General features: G+C 47.1%; 1 protein-coding gene across 5 annotated transcripts in view; it reads right to left on the bottom strand.

Moving 5' to 3' along the window:
• CAMTA1 (calmodulin binding transcription activator 1) overlaps window positions 1-25221 on the bottom strand; it is a 241005-nt gene that overhangs the window by 14250 nt on the left and 201534 nt on the right. For 3 of the 5 annotated variants that reach the window (XM_059487707.1, XM_059487702.1, XM_059487703.1), the window contains exons 11-21: window positions 13819-13958; window positions 12944-13140; window positions 12518-12596; window positions 11411-11726; window positions 10537-11048; window positions 9226-9413; window positions 8615-8861; window positions 7436-7507; window positions 6394-6414; window positions 3437-3630; window positions 2834-2908 (exon numbers count right to left, since the gene is read on the bottom strand). In XM_059487707.1, coding sequence (XP_059343690.1) covers window positions 2834-2908; window positions 3437-3630; window positions 6394-6414; window positions 7436-7507; window positions 8615-8861; window positions 9226-9413; window positions 10537-11048; window positions 11411-11726; window positions 12518-12596; window positions 12944-13140; window positions 13819-13958 — 2041 coding nt within the window. Of the gene's footprint in view, window positions 1-2833; window positions 2909-3436; window positions 3631-6393; window positions 6415-7435; window positions 7508-8614; window positions 8862-9225; window positions 9414-10536; window positions 11049-11410; window positions 11727-12517; window positions 12597-12943; window positions 13141-13818; window positions 13959-21653; window positions 22075-25221 lie in introns of those variants that run through there. The other 2 variants (XM_059487706.1, XM_059487704.1) reach the window with 2 other exon arrangements.

Genomic DNA, 25221 nt, shown 5'->3' with positions numbered 1-25221 from the left:
TATGGCTCACCCCTGGATGTTCAGGAGCTTGGAGGGCTGAAGTGTTTCTTTCTGGAGACTGGGGGCTTTGTTAAATTCTTGTTTATAGCAGCAATGTGCTAATTTGGAATGATACAGGAGGAGACTGCAACGAGATTTCAACCAGCAGAAAGAGAGTGTGGGCTCTTAGCCCAAGCACCAGCCCATCCTCATCAGCTGTACCCTGTGTGAGAGTCACATGGAGAATGAAGGGATATAATTAGGAAGCTTTCACAGAGGTGATCTGAAACTCACTTAGCATCCTAAGCTTTATTAATCTCTCCTTAGGAAGAGGTAAGCAAGAAAATCAAGCAGGGAGGAACAATGTTGTTATTGAGACACAAAGAAAATTCAGAAAGCTTGAGGAAGAGCAGGTGAGAAGGAAGCAATTCCACCTGGCACCCCAGTGTACCTGCACCACAAGGCAGCCAAGAGAGAGGGTTGGGAAGGAATGGAGGTGGGTGCCCTCACCAGAACATGGCTGTGCCAGGGCAAGCACAGGGATCTGCTCCTCAGAACAGGGAGCAAAGAAATGAACAGGTCAGTCTGAGTCAGCTGAGATACTGCAGCAAGTGAAGCTCTGTTCTATTGAGCAGATGATCTGTGTAATTTCCAGGATTTATATTTTCCTTTACAGTTGTTTACACAAGCAAAAGGCTTCTGATTTGTCTTCAAAATCCTGTGTAATAAAGCTCCAAGAACCTGGTTTGCACAGTGTTTGTCACTGAATGAGAGAGCAGAGGCACCAGATCCCTGTGGGGCTCCAGCAGCCACAGGAGCCTGAGGGTCTGTGAGACACTAAAGGAACACAGAGGCAGCCCAAGTGTGCAGAGCATGAAGTGCACACTGTTGGAAACTTGGAAAATGGGGAATGAGACTCAAACCTGTCACATTTCTAAGCAGTTCTACGAATCTGCTAAATTTATGTATTTTTCAAGCAGATTCTGAATGCTGGTTTTGTAATTTTGCTAAGTCTTGCTTTCACTTTTAGCATTTACCAATGCCACAATGCTCCTGTTCTAATTGTCAGTTGCTAATAATAGTTACATTAACACAATTTTAAACTCTTATGATTGCTTGGAGAAAACATGCAACCATGACCCTGTGATCATTTCTATTTCAGAAGGTAAAACAAGGCAGTTTTGAAACACTGTTAACATCTTCAGTGGAGGCAAGTCACTTTTTCCTTTTGTTGCATCCTAGCCAAGAACCAGGATTGAATTCCTGAGCAACCACAAGTGGTAACAAACATGGACATGGGACAGGACTGCACTGCTGCAGAACTTCCAGCACTGCACAGTGTGATGTTGACAGAGAATCGCCCCTGCTCCTGAATTTCTGTCTGGAACTCCCCAAGAGCTGAACCCCTCCTGCAGGGATGCCCAGAGCAGAGATTGTGCTGCTGGAGAGAGGAGACTGACCCTGGGTGCAGATGAGCAGGGTCTCTCTGCAAAGGGAAGAGGAGACACTGAGAAAGAGGAAGGCAATGAGCTGAAGTCAAGAACTGCTGGAATCAGGGGCAATTTTAGCCTTGCAGAATCTGTGTTACTCAACAGCTGGAGTCTTAACTGAGCCCTGTTTGGAGTGCATGGCACATCCTGGGTGCTGGTGGGACACTGGGGGTTCCACATTCCCTGGGCTGGGTCTGAGCTGGCTCTAAGAACCTCTCAGGCTGACCCCAGAAACCCCATGGATGGAAACTTGGCACATGGTGCTCCCCTCAAGCAGATCTGAGAGGACACAGAAGTTCTGAACCTCCAGGACTTGCTGCACAGCAAACACAACAAAACAACCACTTTGGTCTCTTCCTTATGCCCTGCTGAAAGAGGGAAGCCACTTGTGTTTCTTCATCAATGACTGTGGCTGTTTGGAATCAGCCTGGGAACTACAAAGCCCTCTTTGTTGTCCACACATGCTAATTCCCACTGAACCTGCAGGTAAGATGTACTTCCACAGCACAAGCCATGCTGACGTCCTACATAGTGAAGCTTTGAAATCCTGTAATAAGGACTGAGTCTGTTTCTAAAATCAGGAGTCTATCACATGCCTCTAAGAGCTCTCCTTGTTAAATGTCACTGGACTGAACTAAACATGCTTCAAAATGCATCAGGTGTGACCTGAGTGGATGAAATGCATGGGTAGTGAGAATGGAGGGGGGAGAGTCAGAATTTCAGGATTCACCACTGTCTAGGCAAAGTCTCAGTTTGCAACTTGATCATATAGGGGATCCTTTAAGCTAAAACCCACAGCAAACACCCTGCTGGTGTGGCAGTGCTGGCACAGGGGAGCACTCTGGCAAGCCTGTGCTGCTTCCATGCTGGTGGAGTGGCTGATGTGAAATATCTTGTGCTGCTCTTGTGTCACATCCCACCTGCCCACACTGAAGAGAACACACACTTGAGGAGAGCCAACCAAATGATTCTGTGTCCAAACTAAAGGCATTTCCAGCACACACCAGTTGTCATCACTTTTTGCCCTTTCCCACATACCCTGAATGCTTTGGGTGGCACTCAGAAGCTGTAGCTATGATTTAACAAGATTTTTTTTTTAGACTTTCTCAAATCCAGCTTTTAAAGTCAAACAACCTGGGCTGTTCTACATTATAAGCAATGGAGCTGTACTCAATCCTCTTTCAGCAACAGTACTAAATAAAAAATTTCATTTTTTACAGCTCATCATAGAAACAGCTCAGCTTTGTTCTTTAAGATCTGTAGTGAGCTGGTTCTATCATATTTACATTGCACTCATTGCAGACACACTTGGGTATTGTGACAGTGCTCTAAGGAAGGGCAGATACCAAAAGACAGTGTCATACCTGTGGCGGCAGCGTCGTAAAAACCGCATAATCTTGCGAGCAGCTTGATCCTGCTTCTTGGTAAGCAGACTGCTTCTAAACACAAAAAACCCCAACACTGAAGTGCAGGCAAAACTGGGGAGAACACTACTAAATGCAAGAATAATTATCCTACAAACTGTGGTGGTGTTTGAGGGTCCCCAGGACGAGGGAAGAGATGAGAATCTGGACTCCATGTTTCAGAAGGATGATTTATTATTTTATGATATATATTATATTAAAAGAAAATTATATACTAAAACTATACAAAAGAAAGGAGACATCAGAAGGCTAACAAAGAATGAGTAATAAAACCTTATGACTGCTCACAGCCTCGACAGCTGGCTGTTATTGGTCATCAAGTAAAAACAATTCAAATGCTGGGCAAACAACTCTCCAAATCACATTCCAAAGTAGCAAAACATGGAGAAGCTGAAGCTTCCCAGGAGAAAAGATCCTGGCAAAAGGATTTTTCTACAATATGTCAGTGCCAACAAACCACGCTGCATTTCCCACTGGCCTTTGTGAAGCACAGCACCAAAGCAAGACACAAAGACGCCAAGAGCGTCCTCAGCCGGGGCTCACCTGAGTTTCTGCTGCACGATGGTGGCTGCCCGGCGGTTCTGCCTCCTCTTGCCGCACTCCTTGTAGCTGCGGTAGTACTGCTGGATCAGCAGCGCCGCCCGGCGGCTCTGCTGGAACTTCTTCTGCTCGTAGTAACTTCGGAATTTGCTCTGGATAAGAATGGCAGCTTGCGTCATCTTTTTATAAAGTGCATACTACAACAGAAACAGAGAGAAGCTAAGGCATCCCGGTAGGAGCAGAAAGAAGCACGTTCCTACAGCTAAAGACTCTTGAGCTACTAAAATGTGATGAGAAGTTCATGAGTTATCTATTCCCTGACTGGGAATGGTGTAAAAAATGGTGACAGCAAACTGGAACAACTGTGAGATTAGGGGCAGAACAACTTAGTCTGCACCAAGAAAACAGCTATCTGTCTTTCTGCCCGTGGAATAGTTTGATTGGATTAATGGAATCATAGAATAGTTTGAACTGGGAAGAATCTTTAAAGGTCATCTAGTCCAACCACCCAACATGAACAGGGACATCTTCAAGGAGATCAGGCTGCTCAGAGCCCCATCCAGCCAGACCAAAAAGGAGCAGGTTCCTACAGTGAAATACTCTTGAGCCACTAAGATGTGATGAGAAGTTAATGAAGTATCTATTCCCTTAAGAAAATGATGACAGCAAACTGGAACAAACTGTGAGATTAGGGGCAGAACTTAGTCTGCATCAAGGAAACAGCTGTTTTTCTGCCTGTGGAATAGTTTGATTGGATTAATGGAATCATAGAATAGTTTGCACTGGGAAGAATATTTAAAGGTCATCTAGTCCAACTCCACCAATATGAACAGGGACATTTTCAAGGAGATCAGGCTGCTCAGAGCCCCATCCAGCTGCTCAGAGCCCCATGCCTGCTCCTGAATGTCTCCAGGGACAGGGCATCTGCCACATCTCTGGGCAACCTGTGCCAGTGACTCACCAGCCCCATTATAAAATCTTTCTTCCTTGTATCTAATCTGAATACTTCCCTTTCTAGTCTGAAACTATTACCACTTGTCCTATTGCACCAAATGTCCGTCCCCATCTTAAAAACCAAACCCCAACAAACCCCCAAAACCACAACAGTTGTAATTTTAATACTGAGCCTAAGACACAGGCAAAATGCAATCTCATTCGAAATCTGTAACAAGCATCCAATGAACTCACAAATTTGCATGAGCAGTCGCACACTATCCAAATTCCATCTAGCACTGTGATTATTATTATTTCTAGCCCAGTGATTCCCAGTAAAGCAGGCACAAACTCTTAAAAAGAAAATCTTTCTTCTACATCCTTTTCCTCTGACAGCATGCAAGGTGATGACCACTTAACAGAAACCATGTGCATTCATGAATATTTTGAAGTCCTTTTTAAGATGGAAAAGAAGAATTATGTATAGAAGTTGCATTTATGCTACGATAACAGAGGTTTTCAGTGTCTGCTGATCTTATTTTCTAAGTTTAAATAGTTTTAATACTTTCAAAAATGATGTGTCTATTGTTCCTGGATATTTTATCAGCTTTAATTTCTGCTCACTTTATCAGACAGATGAGTAGCAGCTACTGCCATGTACAGGGCAATATCCTAGCATTTCTCAGTATTTTCCACTCTACTGGGAAAAAAAGCCCAAAAGCAAACAAACAACCCTCCCAATATAACCCCAAAGCAAAAAATCCTCCAATATCATCACAAACAACCTTTTACCAAATTTCACTTTTTGGAATTGAAGCAGTCATTAGGAGCAGTTATATTTTGCCATTATTAATTTCTAATTTTTTTGCTGTTTCCTTCTTTTTTCTTTTTAACATTTTTTAATTAATGGATCAGATTGTGATTTTAAATTTGCTGTTTTAAGCAAGTCCACTCATGGGCTAGTAATGGTTTTCCTTCAAAGCGTGAGCCCAGATGGGACTTCTGTGGCTGAGTTACAAACCCCTGAACAGAAGGGTTCAAATACAAAACCATGCCATGAGCTGTGACTGTTCCAATGCAGTCACAAACCTTCACTGCTCAGTGCAGTAACAGATCAGAGGAATAAGGCACAGGAAAGAGAAATCAGCAGTCACTGCACAGACCAGACCCCACCATGTCTGCATGCAGCTCTAAGCCCTGAGGAGCTGCACCCTGTCCTTCTCTTGTTCCTTTCTTCTCTCTGCAAAGGGGATCAGTGGGGATGTCACCTGAGCTTCTCCCCAAAGAGGAAAGCCTTGGGGAGCTCAGTGCCCAGAGCTCAGCCCACTCGTGGTGACAGAACAGCTCTGAGCTGACCCAAACCCACAGGGCAGGGGGAGCTGTGGATGGAGCATCACCCCAGGGACACATCCTCTCCAGGAAAAGCACACCTTGCTTCCTGCTAGCCCTGAGAAAAGCTCATTTGACTCTAGAATCTGACCAGACCAAGGTGTTGCACAGCTGGGAAATCCATTTTTCCAGCAGAGAATTACTGACTGAACAGTTTAACAGTGGCACCAACAACTGTGCCTCCAGCATAAGCAGCAACGTTACTGAGATGCTGGTTTTAGGAACTCAGCACACAGGTATTTCAAAGATGAATGGTCTAAATACTTCAGCAGGCAAGCAGAATGCAGAGGACACTGGCTCACAGGTGGGATAAATGTTCTGTGCCCCACAAATGCCCCAAGGTCAGTAAGTGACAGCTGATCAGGAGCACTAAAGCCTCTCCTATGGAAACTGCTGCAAATCCCTCCCAGCAGCTCAGCCCATCCCTGCTCATGGGAACTGATGCAACTGTGGCACAGCAGTCCTTACAAAACTCCCAGAAAGTCTGGTTTGTCACTGATTTCTCAACCACAGGCATTTATTATTGGATACTATTAAAATGTTTCTCCAAAATGCCAGATTCTCCTTGTTTGTACTGAGTGTGACAATTAGTGACCCAGAGGGAACTGTTTCCAAAATAGTGTTTGTATTTGTATTACCTTCAAGGCTATCCAAGTAAGCTTGGGGAGAAACAGAAAAATACATAGTTAATGTTAGTTCTGCAAATAAAAATGCAAAACAAACCAAAAGACCCAAACAATCTTCTTTCAGAAAGAAGTGATTCCAGGATCCAAGACAAAGCAATTTTCAAGCAGTTTTTGAATGGAATTAAGCTTCCCTACTACAGGAAGCATCACTCCAGAATGAAAGCCATGTGATGGGTTGGATGTGAACCACAATGCAATCACCTAACACTAGAAAGACTTCCCAAACAAATGTTTTTGAGGGCTGTAAAAGAGCATGAGTGTCTTGCCTCCCTTTCTGTTACCATGCTGCCAGGCATTAGACAGATTGTGTCTAGCAGGTAAAGTATGAAGAGGAATGTGGGCTCTAGTCCTCACAAAAAAAAAACTCCTCAAAACCAAATCAAAAAACCTCCAAAATGAAACAAAACAAAAAACCCAAACCAACCAAACAAAAAACCACCAACAAAAAAACCTAACCAAAAATCAAAAAGCAAAGGTATCTTCTCTTTCTGGGGTTGAGAACTCAGCCTGAAAACATGTCTCCAACCAGAGTCTGGAGAACAGTCTCAGTCCTGGAAAAACTTGCATCAACCTACAATATGTGACTTCCCATAGTTTAAAAGTTTAGTATGTGCAAAATAAAACAACCTATTTTTCATCTTCACCTTTATCAAAGGCAAAACCAACTTCAATTTCACAATGAAATTTGGCAAGCAACTAGTCAGAGAATCCTCAGGCTGTAGCATGCACAAAGGCCAATATGGAATACATCACAGCCCTCCATCTCACAGCAAAACCACAGACATCATCACAAACAAATTTAAGGATTTCCTCCAAAACTAAGAATCAGAACACAAATCTTCTTCCCTTTTCAATTTTGCCTGAGCAAGGTATTTAATTACTGCATGCTGAAAAGCACAGGAGAGGAACAGTGGGACAATGCCCACTGTTGGGGTGGGCAGGGGTGCATTCATGGCACTCACACGGGTTAATAAGATTTTACTTTCTGGATTACCTGTTTGTACTTTCGGTAGCAGCGCTGAATAACAGCAGCAGCCACCTCCTGCTGTTCCCGGAGAGGACGACCCTGTGGGGACAGAGGAAGGAGCAGCATCAGGCAGAGTGCACCAAAACCCAGCACAGGTGACCTGGCTCCTGTCTGCTTGCAGGGAAAACCTCTCCTGTCAACACTGCCTGCTCCAACTCAGGCCTAGGCATCTCCTGGAGATGCCGCTGCTGTCAACTCACATAAGGAATAAACCTTCAAAATGCATCTTTACACCTAATGGGCAATTAAGCAGAAGCTCTGGGGTACTGTTGGAATTCAGGACATCCCTCTGACTGTCCTGGATTGCCAAAACCCCTGCCAGGTGGCTCAGAGACCTTGCCACAGAACCCAAGACACCTGTGGTTTTGATTATGACCCATGGAGCAAATTGCCAACCTTATATGAGGATCTGCAAGCCACAAAAGTCTAAGCAGAATAATAATCAGTTTGTCATGGAGTGAAAAATAGATTTTTTTGGGTTTTTAGAATGGGAGTTCAGGGGGCAAGATGGAGGAATCTGGGTGTGTCCAGCCTTTCTCCTTCTTCTTGGCCTCCATCTTCTGCTGTGATGGTGGCACTTTTAGATGGGTTTAGAGTAGAAGCTCACTGTCTAACATAGGTATTGGGAAGTTATGGTAAATAGTGTACACGTAGTTTTTAATATAAAAAGATAACACTGCCTGGGGGCAAGCAGAGTGCCTCTGTCTGTCCTGCTGAGCAGACCTTGGCAGGCCAGGAGAAAGAATTTTATAAATAAGAAATAGTAAACAACCTTGAGAACGAGAACTAAAGAGTTCTGACTCCTTCTTTGACTGCTGGGCTGGCAAAAGAGACTTTCTAACCTATGTCAGGGTCACTGTGAGCACTAAAGTCCCAAGAGGGTACTGTACATTTTGAGGATGTGCTTTGTGAGGGCTGCTCTGTCACAGCACGGCATGGCATGGCATGCACATCTTACACACTTCCTACACAGTACTTGTGGGGCAAACATCAACAAGCAAATGTCAGAAGCATTGAAAAGGTTATGACAGAAACCATATTTTTGTCCCTGGAGTAGATATTACCCACATTTTGGTTAGTAACAAATTATACTCTCTCTCTCACACACCCCCATCAAGGAAGACACTGGACATTTGAGCCACATACCTTGTATTTCCTGAATACTGTCTGGACGAGTTTGGCAGCTTCATAGAGTTCTCTCTGCTCATGATCAGACAGAGTTAACTGTGCAAACTCATTTTCTACCTTCTCGCTGGTGGATGCACTCAGAAATTCAGACCAGTCTGCTGCCGAGGGAAGGCTGGGTTTCTCAAAAGCTATTTCACTGATTGGAGAGCCTGCAGGGCTCAAGCTGGTGTTCGAAGAAGGGGTCAGGGGTTCACTATACAGACTTCTGAAATACCAATCACAGTAGGAATTATTGGCTTACAAAGCACTTGGGTTTACATCACAGAGAAGGACAGCAACATTTCTGAGTTTAAGATAAAAGTTTATGCTCCTGTCTCTCTCTCCAAGCAACATCCCACACCCCTGAGCCTGCCTGTCCTGCACTGCACAGATGTGGTGCTGGAGTGAAAACTCCATTCCATGAATTTGTAGATGTGTTGGCAACAACACATCTGAGCATAGGAGTGTGCCTGGGCCAGGAAGGCCAGAACTGAGCCTCACTAAGAACTGGCACCTGCAGGCTAAAGAGTCAGAACATGCTGCCTAGTGCTCACACCACACCAAAACCCAACCTCAGAGCTCTCACTGACCTGATCTGTGCAGCACTGGGCAAGTGATCAACATCAGCAAGGTAACTGGCCAGCCAGCTCATGGTGGTGCTCATGGCAGCACTGTCTGTCCTCTCCACCAGCAGCGACTCCATTGGCACAAAATTCTCTCGCTTGATCCTGTCAGGCGTAGCTTCAATGATGTGCTCTGCAAGTGTCATCATGTTCACCTGCCAAGGGGGAAGGAACAGCAAACTTTAGCTGCCTGAAAGAAGGTGCCTTGTGCTTCCACGTTACAGCCCAGCTTTAGACAGAATTCCCCATTTTGCCCAAACCTACTGTTTGTTTCAACAGTGGAGTGAAGCCCATTAACCAGTGCTCAGTTGATTTTCTGATTCTTCAGACCAAGCACTGCAGGGTTTCATATTCTCTGGACATCTTTTTCCCTTTATGGGGAACCCAAAAGATCTGGAGAAAGGTCTCTGGGCTCTCCCTCTACAGCTGTCACTGCTATGTTATTTCCAAAGGAAAAGTAACATTGCCACTCTTTTGCTGAGATGTGCAGTAGAGTGCGTGAGGACAATAAAGGGACATCAAGAGAAATTTAAAATCTTGGGACAAAACATTGTCAGGAACCCTTCTGAATGGCATCCCTCAGCTCAGCAAGTTTCACAGGAATTTTCAACTCAGAAGAAGAACTCTTCTTGTTTTGCAATGCTCTGCTTCACCCATGTTACACCAGCCAGAAAACACCCAGAGATGCCAAGGCAGAATAGGTAAGGCTGTGTTCCCATTACCCATTTGCTCAGACAACCACAGTATCTTTCTCCCTGTGACTACATCTGATATATCTCTCCTGCTTCTGTTATATTTTTATTTCGTCTATTCCATACCTAGTGGGATTCTTCCTCCCAAATCCACTGTCTCCTCCACTCTCCAATCTTTCCTACCTCCTTCCCCCTGAAGTGCAGAGGCCAGACCTGCAAGCACAGCACTACCTCTCTCACACTGTCTTTGTAAGGACTTCTGCCCAGTTCCCACAGGACTATTGGGCCACCTGAGTCACATGCACTGCTGTGATTAGGCTCTGCTTTTTCCTTTTTCCTTGTACATCTGCAAACAATTTTGTACATTCTGTACGTTGTTGAAACGTACAACCCTAAATGCTAACCATTAGACTTTATATCTGCACTGAAATTGGAAGAAAGTACATTAACTGTGTGACCACCTCCTTCCTCAAAGCACAATTCACAGCCTCTAGAGGCTTCCATGGGAATTTCCCAAGGTCAGGATCCTCTGTGCAGCCTCCATGCTCTCAGAGACTGCTGATCTTGTATGTGTGGGTGTGTTTACCTGCAGTTCATCCATGTGGTGTAAACAGTCCTCATCCCCTGTGCTGTCCCTGTAGGACAAGAGTTCTGCATCCACCATCTCCCTGTCAGCCATCATCAACACATTCATCTGCTCCCGCTGGCGGAGCCGATGGGCCACGGCCTCCTTCCCCTTCTGGCTCCCAGCCACCTGCACTGCAGACACACCAATATAAATGTCTTTTGGGTTCCACTTGATGCCTGCTTGGCTGCCAGAGCCCCGGTACCCAGTAACTTCTGGGATGTGCTGGGAGAGCTCCCGGCCATAGTCCCTCAGCCCTTCACTGGGGCTGATTGTCTCAGTGGAGGATTGCTTGGAGCTGGAGTTCTGCTTCCTAATGCTTGGCTGTTCCAGGCTCAGTGCAGTGGAAAGCAGCTTCTCTTGCCGGGCTTGAAAATACTCAGGGCTCAGCTTATGCTTTTTGGGTGCAGGGTAATCTTTCTGAGTCTCACTGCTGTAATAGCTGGAAGGTTCTGATCTTGGCCGCCTCAGCTCTGTAAACAAACAGATCAATGGTCAAAACTAAACATGCAACTCACGAGTGCTATAGGAACATCAACAGCTTCTGCCTCAGGCTAAAGTTTGTGCTGTGCTCTATGGACACCTGACAGGATGTGCAAAGGGAGTAACAACCACCCAGGGAAGATACTGTCTCAGCCACTCCTAAGACACACAAGCGTTTCCAAAGCAGGCATTCACTCCTCCTCCTGATGCTTATGCAAGTGTATGCAGCACCAGAAAAGAATTAATCATGGACAGCAAGGCCACAGGTGGAACCTGCTGCCCAGGTGAGCTCCTCACCCCCACATTTTCACACCTTAAATGTCAGCAAAACAGAGCTGAATGGATGCTTTACCTGTGTTTGTACTGGAAATCACTGTGACTCCCTTCTGGGGCTCCTGAGAGGCAACAAGCTCACTCTGCCACTGGGACACCCAGCTCTCTGTGTTGGAGTCTGTGCTCGAGGGGCACTGAATCCTGGGGTTCTGCCCAAGCTGAGTTTGCTCATCTCTCTGCAGCTGCTCCAAGCACTCTGCCAGCTTGACGTGGCCCCGGGAGCGAGCGATGGCCAGGGGCAGCCTGCCCAGGGAGTCGGGGATGGAGATGGCGCGGCGGTCCCACTTGTACAGCACCACTGCTGCATCCATGTGGCCCAGGGCACAGGCCCACATCTAAAGAAGAAAAGGTAATAACCCACTGGAGACATGCCTTCTCCTGTCTTGTTAATCCCAGCTCAAGGAAAAACTCTTCTGATACAAAACCATGACATGCTCAAGGGCAGCAGATCATGTTTATAAATGTTCTAACCCAACCCAACATAGGGGACTGAATATATGCTATTCTCTCCTACAACAGAGAAACCTCCAATTGACAAATAAAGCTGACAGTTTGGTTTCTTCTGTTTTGAGTTCTTTTAGCGGCATTCACATCACTGCAGAGACAGAACAGCTTCATACACAAAGGAATCTCCGAGATAGGAACATGCAGTCAGGACCAAAGGTTGGAAACCATAAAATCAATACTCAAGTTGTAAACTGGCAGTTCTGGTTCCATCTGTTTTGGCTTTTTGCCTGTTTAAGTTCTCAGTCATGATTTCGTGACTCCAGAGACCAAGACAGTTTGTAACTTTACAACCTCTACAGTTAAACAGTCACAGAGGACAATGTGAAAGAAGGCGTGTAAAGTCCTTTTCACACCCTGATAGTGGAGACTAGATTCTATGTAAAACACTAACCAGAACTATCTGTCTGTCTCCTTTCCTCGTGTTTCTCAATGACAAAGTTTTGTTTTGTGTGCCCTCTCTCAACAAAATGCCAGGAAGCTGACAGCACTATGCCTTACCATTTACACAGCAGGAACATCCACTCTACAGAGAGTGAAACACTTCAGGAAAATGACACATCAGAAAGAACTCCCCAAAGTGTCCTCAGACTCTCTCAGAAGTTTCAGACCCTGCTCTTACCAGAGGAGTGCAGGAGAAATGATCCACATTCAAAGGGTCAACTTCCAGCTCCAGATCAATGCTGTCTGCATGTTTGGTGCTGCAGGGAAAACAAGAGAAGGAAAGATGCTCTGTAACCATGTCAATATCATTGTCTAAGCACAGATTTATCCAAAGCTCTGTACCATAGAGAAGAGGTCACACACACATATTTACTACATGCCCACAACAGGTGTATTTACTACAGACAGTGCCCCCACCACAGGCATGAAGAGCATGATAGATCCAGCAATTCTCAAGAGACAGGTCCCATCAGATCAGGGCATGGGAACGAGTTCAAGGGCTTGGCTCTTTGTACAAGACACCCAGAAATGTGGACTGAGCAAAGTTCATAGATGCTCCTGCCATGCCTGTGCTGACAGCCCAGAGTCCAAGGCTGGGTCTTACCGCCACTTGATGAGGGTCTGGATGAGGGTAGCATAGCCCTGGGCAGCAGCCAGATGGAGCAGGGTCATTCCTCGGAAAGTCTTTGAGTGGATCAAGTGTTTGGACTTCGCCCAGCACGCACGACTCATCATCTTCTCACACACCACCACCACACGGCTCTCAAAGCAGCTGCCCAGGGTCCCAGTCCCAGAAACGCACTGGAACACCACACACATCCCAGTTAACCACGGAGAGGAATGGGAATGTGCCTCTCATTGACTGAGTGACAAAACTATCCTTTGTCCCCTCAAAAAGAAGCCCAGAAGTTTCTCTCCTCGATTAGGTGAAAAAGACACTGCATAAGACCTTGGGGACTTCACCTCAAACTTAAGGATAGCTAATCAGACAGAAGCCAAGAAGTCCCATCTAAACAATTTACTAGAAAAAGAAGAGAACACAGAAACTAATGGCTTTTGTGAGGTGTTTTACCAGAAGCGAGAACCTCTTGCACCTAGCTCGGTTTTTCTGTTTGTTATCTGGCCTTTTATTAAACCTTGTTGTTTCCAACACTGCAACAGAAGCCATCCTGATGATTTTATGCCTCCAAAAGTAGCTGAGCTATCTTAGGTGAGTAAAAGACCTCCAAGAGTTTATGAAACCTGGCTCAAAGAAGCTTCTATTACTGAGAGGAGCTGCAGCTTGCCCTGAACAGGCAGCCTTCCATTCCTACAAGTACTGAGACAGTGGCAAATGTGACCAAAAACCAGCTGCTGTTAGACACCCACAAACTAGACTTGTCACTTAGGACAAACTATAACCCTTTCCAAACCCCACCTCACAAAAAAACCTCTGGTAAGAAAGCATAAAGCTGTGTCTGGACACAGAAGGGTTCATACCTGCACCTGTGTTCCACTGTTCCCATTCCCATTGCTCCCGCCTCCCACTCCTTGTTTGTGTTGCTGGGAGCCTGTCATTTCAGCCATTCTCCTCTCCATCTGCTCCAGTCGCTCCAGTATGGACATCCTGAACTGGTTATCTGGGTTGGAGAAAGCCACAGTAAGGACATTTCCATGGAAAGGAAGCTCAAGTCACAAATAGCTATTCTGGAAGTGATAGAGGAGGTTTGCTCCACTTGGAAATGCACACACACACACACACTTTCTCTTCATCCTAGTTCTTCCACCTCCTGCAGCAACCTTTTAACTGCAATTCCAGAGAACTTCCTTACAGAAACGGACAGAAAAATGAGAAATGCAGGCAGAGGACAAATCCCTTTCCCTGTGAATCCAGCTGTAGGCACACAATACAAGGGGTAATGCAAAGTCTTTCAAAACACAAACACTAAGCAAATATTCCCATTCACTGAGCATTTCAGTAAGATCACATCTGCCATTTTAGTCACCCCTCTACTTTACAAGGCCCTGAATTCAGCTTGGCCTGCAACCTGGAATCATGCAATAATGGTATCTGGAAGAAAAAGACACCTCTGCTTCCTTCTGTGCTTAGGAAAAGTAGCCTTTAACAGGGCACTTGTTCCTTCCCTGGCAGGCTTCCTTTCTTGGAAAACAGCTTCAGCCAAGGGCCAGAAACAGAACCACCACAATTTGGAGTATGGGCACTGACAATCCTGTAACACCACTCTGAAACTCTGGAGCCCTCTGGTCCCTGCAGAAATCTGTGTTACTGATTTTCCCCTCATTGCATTTTAACACAGCACTATCCTACAGCTCCTAAGGCTTGAGTGGTGGAGCAGGGAGGTTCAGACAGATTAACAGATCATTGCTGAACTGATCCCACAGAGATGAGCTGAGGGAATGATTCTCTGGATAGGGCCAGTCAGTGCAGAGGGAATGGCTGCGAGTGCAGAGCTCCTTCTGCAGTTTCATGCAGCTCATGTGAAGCTGGGCAGGCCTGTTTTGTGTATAGGGAACATTTAATGAATCTTGATATCATGCTAAGAGCACAGGTAGCAAACTCTAAGGGAGAGACAACCCCCATACTGTTCAGTTTCATGCATCCATAGAGATGGTGGTGGTGCAGAACACTCATAAACCCAGAACCACTCCCAGTGACAGCAAAAGGAGCGTGTGCACCAAAATAGACACACTCTGATGAGGTTTTAAACATGTCAGTCTTCTCCAAGAACACAGAGCCCTCCCTGGAAGGCTGTAGGAGTATTCTATGCTACACTGAGGCATAGCCCTCAGTAGAAGGTATTGGAGAGATGTGGATCCCTGCTGTACTGCACTAAGGACAATATTGCAGACCATTGGTACAAGACAGCTCAGCTCCAGGGGCTGGAGACATCCCCTTCTCACCAAGAGGTTGCTGTGGTCTGACAGCAGGCAAGAGCTCCACTCCCTCCTGGCCAGCTTCAGCATCCCCCTCTGGCTGCTCAAGGGCCAGGGACAAAGGACTGTGGCCAGCACCTCCCATCTAACCTCATGTCAGAGGTGAGCTCACTAATCCAAAAGATTTATTATTAGTGCCTTACTAATCCTTCACTTGTCCTGTTAATTGCAAAGCCCCTGGGAAAGGACTGGCAGCTGTATCAGCACACACTGCTGGTACTCTGAGGGCCCTGTCCCTCAGCTGTGGTCAGCACACAGCAGCAGCAGCAGCCCCGTTTGCCCAGCAGATCTTTGTTCCAGGAATGCTGCAGTGTGCTGCAGTGCAGTCCACACCGCTGTCTCCTCCCTCCCCATTGCCAGGCAGAGCACGTCCACTGCAGAGACTGGCACAGACCTGGCCCTGCTGAGCTCCTCTCCCTGAGAAACACAGCCCAGGCACCTGCAAAAATGGCCACACCTGCCCTGCAGGGAACAGGGCTCCACACAGGTAATGCCACTCTCCCTAGATGGCTACCAGCACCTGCATTATTAGAGCTGAGCAGCAAACCACACTGGGTATCACATCTGAGCCCTCAGAACCTGTATTTGTTAGAGCTGAGAGCACCAAGCCACACTGGGGATCATACCTGAACCCCCAGCACCTGCATTTATTAGAGCATCAAGCCACACTGGGTATCATATCTGAGCCCTCAGAACCTGCATTTATTAGAGCTGAGAGCAGCAAACCATACTGGGTATCACATCTGAGCCCTCAGCCTTGTACAGGCACAAGCAGCATCTTTTTAAAAGAAGAAATTTGGCTCTAAGTGGAGTAATAAACCAACAAGCTCAGGGCTGCAAATTCTGGGGTTTGTTCCTACTCATTTAGGGGTCCACAGAGAATAATTCTGTACACCTGGACACACAGTGAAACACAGAAGTACAGATTACTATTTTCTCCCCATTTTTTTTTTCAATCTGGAACAGAAATGGATGGCCCTATGTTTGTGATTGTTTTCCAGGCTCTTCTCTCTGGGCTTTATGATCTGTAATGAGTGAAGCCTCCACCGTTCCTGATCCCAAAGACACTGAGAACTTCCTGTCAGTTTTTGTCAGAAGACTGAAGTTACCAAAGGTATACCTGTCACCCACCAATGCCCCCAGACACCAAACAAAACACTACACCAAAGAAATGAAAGCAGGGAATTTTTCTTAGGAAACAGAATCCAAAACATCTGGTGCTCCCAGGTATTCCTATTCAGACACCTGGCAGTGCTCCTGGAAATAACAAGGGCAGGACTAACCAGATCAGGCATTTTAGAAATATGCTGCTATTGGTAAAATGGGAAGTAGAAACAAACATTCTGGAGCACCAGCACAGCATGGCCAGAGCCCTCCCTGTGTCTAGAAGAGACCACCAGAATTCACCCAGATCAGGGTGTGCCCCCAAATGAGAAAGCTCCAGGCAGCAAATGAGCCAAGTGGGGCAGTGGAGCAGGGAAGGTGCCCCCATGCATTTCCCAGGGGACCAAAATCACTGCCTAAGCAAACCATAACTGATGACAATTCCAAAATTATTTCTGTATAGTGTTTTCATCATTCTGTAGTGTCAATTACACCAAGATGTCCCTTTCAAAAGGAACCCTGGTCATTGGAAGTGCATGCACTGCACTAGTCTACAAAAAAAAACCCACAAGAAACTAACAACAACAACAACAACCCTACAACAACAAAACCACAAACATTAAAAACCCAAACAAACAAAAAACCAAACCAAAAGACAAAAAAGAAAAAAAGGGAGGGGCAGAGAGGGAGTGGGAGAGAGAACACCTTCCCCCAAGGTTTCTCCTGAACTCAACAATGAGGCAAATGCTCCTTTCCCACCCCAGCCCTGAACACACACCAGATTAGCAGCATTTTGGACCATGTCCAGCCATTTCACACACTGCTGATGAGCCAACTGATGCACCTTGCAATGCCTGAGAGAAAGGAGAAGGGCTACAACAACCACAGGGCTGAACATTGCAACTCTGAGAAGTTCAAGACCTTTCATCCTTTGTTATTTCTCATTTTTCTCTCTTCCTCACTTCAGGGGGTCTCTGCAGGGCCACCTGCTTAACAGGCACTGAAGTTACAGGAACAGTTTCCACATTCTTGTCTTTTACAGCCAGCAGAAGATCTCATGACAAGCAAGTCTCTTGCAGTGCACTGAAGATGAGAGCTCAGCAACATAAAGATCACTGTCCAAATAAGCTTTTCTCCTGATACATTGTACAGGAAATCTAAACAGCCTGAGCCCAAGGAAATGTCTTGCACTGGGAGCACTCTCACTCTGTCCAAAGGCCACAAAGATCCACATGGATACAAACATAATCACATATTTAAGGTTTTGCCCAAAAATTATGGTTTTGATGATAGAATTTAAAATTTTTTAGCGAGCTAAAAAGTTAGACATGCAAATTTGTGCATTTATTGAGTTTTCCCACTACATATCAATCTCAGAAACGTTTTAATGTTCTTTAGGTAACTACAGAGAGTGTTTCTCAAGTGTTCTTCAAGGCTTCCTCCACTAAGGCAATGAAAATAACCACATTTCTGTATCTCCAGGAGACAGAATAATTTCACAAAAAATATTCTGAAGATTGTATCTTTCATGGGAATTATCTTCTTCAAATTCAACAATATCAATATAACACCAAAATTACTTCTCACTATCTTCCCCTAGCATAACAAGGAGAGGTGGTGGCAACCTGAGGGGAGCTGAACTGTCCCAGCAGGGAGGGACAGGGAGGAGCTGCCTGGTCAGATTTTGACCAGTACTACGCAACTGGTGAGAGTTTCATAATCATTTCCCTAAAACACAACCCATCTTTCAAGCTTCATTTCCATCTGCATTGTGAGAGAGCCTACTACTGATCACAGTAATGACAGCAGGTTATGCACCGGATTCATCTAAAGGTGCAGAACAATTCTGCTACAAATCCTCTAAGGTTACATGGTTGTTCATATCAGCCAGCATCTTACAGAGTTACAGCCTGTATTAGTTATATATAACATAACATACAGTTATATATAACATAACTGTACAGTGACACACAGACAACCTGGATATTGTTTAATATTACTTTTTTTTTTTTTCAGGGTTGGTTTAATCCAGTGGCGTTTTCTTAACCCAGAATCCTCCACAATGAATTTAAAGCACACCTGCACCAACAGCTCAATAAGCCACCACAGCAGGCACAGAGAGTGGAAAACACAGGGAGCAGAGGAGTTAGTTTAATCTCCAGGATTCTGGAAGCCACACCTCCATTTTCTCCCTCAGTGCTCTCCAATAAACACTGACTTTCCTCAGTAAGGATCTGAACAGATGCCAGCCATTTACGTGCCCAAGTTTTCACTGGAGGCTGCAGGAGCACGTGCCTTGTGCAGCCTGGTAACAGCTCCTGGTGCACAGAGCCTGCTCTGACAGGGAGGATCAAACACAGCACCTGCAAACACCTCACCTACAGCCTCTGCACAGACCTCCCCACTGCCTAACCCAAAAACTCTTCCAACAGCAGGATTTCTGGTTTTGAGCTGTCCCCCACGGGCAGGCACAGCTCAGAGCACTGCCTCTGCCCACACTTTATTACAACAGGTAGTAAAGGCACACCTCCATCAATCATCAGCTCTGCACTTCCTTTGTGTGGTACCCAATGCCCAGGACACAGAGCTAAGAGAATAGCAAGGCACAGCAGTAAGGGACAAGCCCTCCTCTGCCTAACAGGCCAATTTTAAGAAAAGAGCACAGAGAGCTGCTTTTCTAATCTCTGCACACTGCTGTACCAGACAAGAACACATCCCAAAGGATCTTCAGTCCTTTTGCCAAGCAAGCTTCAAGCAGCAAGAAACTGTCTGTGCCACACATGACCTGGCAGTGCAGCCTGAATTATTACAGGGAAATACTGCTGAAAATACAGATGAAAAATTAATGGGCAGTTCTCAGCAGCAAACAGTGTTAACAACACTTGCTCTTTTTTCACATTTTCCCCTGGACATCTGGATGTTTTTAACATGCTGCCCAACCAAACTGACAGACAGTAACTGGTTAAAAGAATTAAAGGATGAAGGTCCAGGACCTCCTGCACATCCCACTGGGGCTGCATCTGCCCAGCATGGAATTATTGCCCCACAGAATTCTGAACACTGAGCTAACAGTGGTGTGCAGGACCTGCCTGTTCCCAAGCACTGTGCTCAGATACCCTGGTGTGGAGGAGCCACTCTGAGGGCTTTGGCTCTCCTATGCTGTTCCTTTACCAGCAGTTTCTGTGTTAAATCATCCCCTGCATGAGCACACACAGACTGAACTGAACAAGTGTGACAGCTGAGCAATGTAAAAAAAGCCATGCAGCATGAAGACATTTTTCTGTTTTGCAGAGCAAGCCAGAATTCTCTCACCACATTCTCTCATACAGCACAAGCTGTGGGTGGGGATGGAAGCAGTCTAAGGCCACGTCACTCACACTACCACTGCTCTGTTTCTATTTTGCAAATCATCTGTCACTGGTCTACAAAATCTTGCTCAATTCTTCTGTACAGCACAAATCCTGAACATCTTTCATGCTGCAGTAACAATGTGATCATTTAATGCTGATTTCTGAGGTGGCATTATTGCAGGAACAACTATTTCTGAAATAAAACTGTGGTTATATCCTCAGTGCCCCTTATTGCTTAAAGAGAGACCCTCTCCTTAGCAGTAAGTTATTATAGGTCATGGTCTCCACCAGCAAATGAAAGCATTTAAAATTAATATTCTAGGATGCATGCATATCTATATTAATGAGGCAGGTCACTTCCAGGGCTTTTGATCAGTGAGAAATGCCACAGAACCGAGGCATGAGATGAGGAAAACACAGTATTGTACACTCTCAGCCTGAGCAGCAGCTGAAGAAACTCCATGAAATGAACACTACTGGACATGGGCAGGAATGATGAAGTCATCCAGACCTGCACACACAGGTACAGTCAGTGATTTTAAGCCATTAATTCACCTGCCCAGGCATGATTTCTTACTGTCAACACTTGCCCCATAGTTCTTCCTGTGCTATAGGACTCTAGCTATTGCTCCCATGCCATCTGGGATTACTCTGTTTCTCTCTGTAACCCCCAGTGCCCCCTCAAAACTGGGTACTTCTCTACTTTATCATGCCATTACTAGAAAAGAGAAACAAGAGGGCTGCTCAGGCTGACTTCTTCCCCAAGTGGCAGTCTCTATACCAACAGCAGTAAAGCACTTGCTGCCCTATTTTTCAGGCTTCTCTTCCCCAGGGCTTAGGGAGGGCAAGATCTTTATGCTGTCCAGGAACAGCTGCTTCAGGAAACAAAGGAAACTTTTAAACATGCCATGTGTACTTTACAGATTTTAGAGGTAGGGCACACTGCTAAGGACATCGTTTCTTGTGCTGTTTTGTAATTTGTATAAAAATTTGGCTACCTAAGGTCAGTCTCTATATCTCAGGTCAGAAAGCAGCCTGACAGGTGTCAATACTATGAAAAATGTACAGGGGAAATGCTTTTGGGTGTATGCAAGAGCAAAAGCCTGGGAGAACGTGCTGTGCTGCTGCTCACCTGCCCAGTGCTACTACCCAGGGCTCCTGGAGATCTCCTCCTCCTAGGGCTACATGCTAAAGGACTACAGACAGGAAAAAAGCATCTCATGCCACACATGCAGTATCTGTGCTTACAGTGCTGTGTATGATATTTATGTATGCATATGGTAACAATTCTGACCCAAGTTTTCCCTCCTTAAATCTGCAACCTCAAGAGTCAAAATACTCACTCCGAAATCACCAGACTGAAGAGCAGCATGCTATAAAATGGCCTCTACTTGCTGCAAAGTTAGATAAATAGGAAAACTGAAAGCACTGGAACAGGTTCAGCTTTGCTGGAAGCTTTCACCAAGTCTGACGTCAGTCATGTTTACCCCATCTAAACTGCGAGCAGTCCACACAGTCTCCCGAAGTCCTCTTCCCAATCCTGCTCTTTCTGATACCGTGGTGTGGAGCAGCCGTGTGTTTCCAGCATCCCTAAGATCCCCAGGAAGCTCTGGGCTACCGACCTCCTTCTGTGCCTTCAGCTCAGCACACGAGGCTGCGAGCTGCTCCGATGCAATGTGTCCTGCCGCACACGTGATGCTACAATTAAAGTGCTGTCACAACTCCGAGCCTGCATCGCAGCATCACCCGGGAGGGGCTGAGGACCAGCAGGGCAGGGCGAGCACATGAAAACAGCACCGCGTCCCACGGCTGGGGGCACAGCGAGCAGCAAGGCGTGCAATCGTCGTGGAAGTGCAGCACAACACAGAAGCATGCAGATTTAAACCCAGACAAGCACTGCGCAACACTTGAGCCTGCAATACTTACTGAAAGCAATACTTTGTCACACGTGCGCATCCAGCGGACCCCTCCGCAGTCCCTCTACCTGCTTCCAGGTAAATAATGTGACAACACCTGGCACCAGAGGACTGACCTGGGAGTCTATAAGGCATCGGCGGAGGCTCCAGCCAGCATCTGGCGCAGACCCCGCAGCAGGGGCGGGCAGAGCAGGCTCCCCCCAGACCTGCTTGTCGTCTCTCGCATCCTCGCAGCCAACTGGAGCCCCGGGGTCCTGTCGCAGCGCCGGCGGCTCTCAGCGGTGCCACCCCCGCGCCCCGGCGGCCGCAGCGGACGGGCTAAGGCTGGCCGGGCTAAGGCTGGCCGGCATAGCCGGGGCTCGGGGCGGCGCGGCCGGCCGCGGCGGAGAACGAGCCCGGGCGCCGTTCAGCGGCCGCGAGCATGGCAGCCCGAGCGCCGGGGCCGCGGTGGGCAGCGGGCTGCGGGGGGCAGGGGCCGGCATGCGGGGACGGACGGGCCGCTCCTCGCCGCGGGACCGGCGCCGCCTCAGAGCCCGCGGCGGATCGCGGCCGGTCCGCGGCTGCCGCCCGCCCCCCGGCTCGCCCTGCGCCGTGACAGACACCCCGGGCGGAGGCTCAGGCAGCGGCTGGGAACCGGCGGCCGTCCCGGTCACCCCGGGCGCGCCCACGGAGCCATCACCGTGCCCGATACCCTCTCACACCCCCAATCCCGGGCGGCCGGCACCTGCCCCGGGCACTCCGCAGGGGGAGAGCGCCCAGACCGCGCCGCAGGGCAGACAGCAGTGGGGCCGGTCCCGCCGCCGCCGCCGCCCTCAGCCCACGCCGGGGCCCCGCGCCGCCCTCATGGCGGGAGGCCGGCCCGTCCCACGGGCTCCCCGCCCCGCGCTCAGCGATCAGCGCCGGCCCGGTGCGGCTGCGGGCGGGCGGAGGCTGCCGCCGCCTCCCATTGTCTGCGCGGGGCGGCGCGGCCGGGCGGGCCCTGCCCCGCTCCCGATCCGCTCCGGCACCGGGCCCGCCCCGGCCTGACGTCACCCGGCCCCATTGGCGGCCCCGCCGTGTTTACAGCGGCCCCGCACCGGGCACCGAGCGCGCTGCATCGGGCACCGAGCGCCCGCCGCCCCCGGAGCGCCCCGCGCACCAGAGTCAGCCCCGGGACGCGCCATCCCTGGGTCACCTTCCCGCTCACACCACAGCTCTCCTCATTTCGCTACACACACAGTACTTGTATTTGTACTTATTGCTCTAATAAGGTAAATCTGTGGAGCGGTAAAACCTGACAATTTCTGAGACTGTGCGGTCCCACCATCCACAGGAATCACAGACCCCCGGGCAGCAGGACACGTTCAGTCATCGGCCTGAGGAATCCGATGTTTGCCCGTGAAGTCAGGCTTGCTCAGAAGACGAAGCTCAGCATAGGAAATGAAATATTCCTTGCCTCAATTCGATCATATTATGATCAAAATGGAAAAGGACAGTTTGGGAAATGCAGTCAGAGCAGTAGGAGATTGGCTTCCTGAAACAGTGTCCTTAATAATAGCGTGGGAAAGGAACAAACCACCAAACACATCTCAGCAGGAATATAAACAGAACTGACAAAGGCTCCACACCACACAGGAGTCAGTGCAGGGGAGGATGAATAGAATCTCAAGGAGTTTACTGGATAGATTTTATCAAGGGACAAGGTATCTGTGTCCTCTACCACTGCTCACACATCCCTGCAAGCTGCACCGCAGCCTTTTAACACGGTAGAAAACATTCATCCCTCTTCCCACAGAGAACCCAAACAGATCATCTTTTATGGCAACATCCAAGATGTAAACACCAGTCACCTTTACCCAGCTGGAAAGAGGAGTGAAAAACTGTGAATACTGTTTATAACACAGACTTTTTTCCTATGGAAAGTCTCTTACTGCTGCAAAACATTCACTGATACTGAACACATCTCTCCTATCTGACTCTGGTGTCCTGCATCTCACCACAGGCTAAGAAGGGCATCTGTTCCTACTAAACAGACACATGCTGTGGGTTTGGTGATAACATTGCCACCGTACAGGAATCATGTACCTGTAGAATGCCACAGGTAGCACACACACACACTGTTTGCTCACAGATGATTCCAGGCTGAAGTGAGAGTTTGGATACCACTGGTGTGGCCTCATCATGCTAACACAAATAAGCCACCAAGCCCCACATCCCCGAGTCTTTTTCTGTTTTCCAGCCGGGAAGGACAGCCAGATCATGCACTGAGAGCCAGCAGGAGCTGACAGGCTGCCTGTCAGGTGCTCCTGCGTCAGTGCCATTTACATCCAGCGCCAGTCACACCCTTGTCCAACCCGTACACACTTGACTCATCCATACACACATGGCCTGCCCCTGTTTTTAGGTTCTGTCCTCTTTCCTGCAGATGCATGAGTGTAATGTCAGCAGCATTCACAGCCATCTCCCCAGAATTTCTGATCACATCCCATGCCAAGGAAACACCATCTCTACAGACATTTTATGGAAGCAGCAAAGCTTCTGCCGAGGGCAAACACAATGTGCTTTCCATTGGGAATCCGTATTGAAATGTCTTTATAATTCCTTATGCATCTGCCATGAAATCATCTCTGCCCTTCAGTTCAGCCTTCATTTCTTCAAGCCTCATTTGATTTTTGTTTTTTTTCTTAAAAGAACCTCTTTACAGACAGTGAATGGGAAGTGAGATCAAATGGCTATAATAGCACACAATGGCTTCTGAGAACTGAGTTTTGCATGGAAAACAGAAAAGGCTGCCAAGTTTATCAGCAGAGATCAGGATCACATGAGAGTGCTTCCTTTAAGGGAAAAAGGTTTGCTTTGAGAAGAAAGAATACCACTATTCAAATTAACTAGAAACAATGCAAGAACACCAGCAGCTGGTGTCAACTGTCCATTTGTAAAAGACATAGCTCACCCATGGTGTGAAATAAGGAAAACTCGGAATAAAACAAGTATCTCTGTGTAGTTCAGAAGAGGGTGCACAATCCTTCATGGCACAGCAGACACTGATGAAGAAAGGAGCCCTCAAATGCTGCCTTCAGACTCCTTCTCTGCCCATTCCTACACTTGGCTCAGTTCCTAGAAGCAGAAGTGTCGTGGGAGATGGTCTCACAACCTTCCCACTCATTAGCAGGACTGCTCCCTGATCCCAAAGGCCAGTACTTGTGCTGTGCTCAAAAAAAATAGTGATTTTTGTCTTAATGTAACTTAAAAACATAGAGTTCACATATAGAGTGATTTTGACTTTATTTTAAAGACATTTGTGGAAGAGAATTCTTTATCTAAACTTAGATGAGATGGAAATTTCTTGTTCTTTTCCTAGGGTATGGTTGTTAGCTCTGTTCTCTGTGGCAGTGCTCATTCCAGCTGGAATCATGAACTGTGTTTTAACAATGCAAAGGAACTCAGAGTGTTCCACTGAGTTAATTAAAAAGAATTTTAAAATTCTTGTCAATATTTTGTGACTACAAATATTCCTCGAAAATCTTCCCTCAAGACCATGTAACAGTCAGTAGGGCAAGGATTTTAAGCAGGGAAATTAAAGCAAACAGAGAAGTCAG

Source organism: Ammospiza nelsoni, chromosome 22, assembly GCF_027579445.1.
Source record: "Ammospiza nelsoni isolate bAmmNel1 chromosome 22, bAmmNel1.pri, whole genome shotgun sequence".
Lineage (NCBI taxonomy): Eukaryota > Metazoa > Chordata > Aves > Passeriformes > Passerellidae > Ammospiza > Ammospiza nelsoni.
Note: the sequence above shows the minus strand (reverse complement) of the source record. Positions and strands in the feature narration are given on the sequence as shown.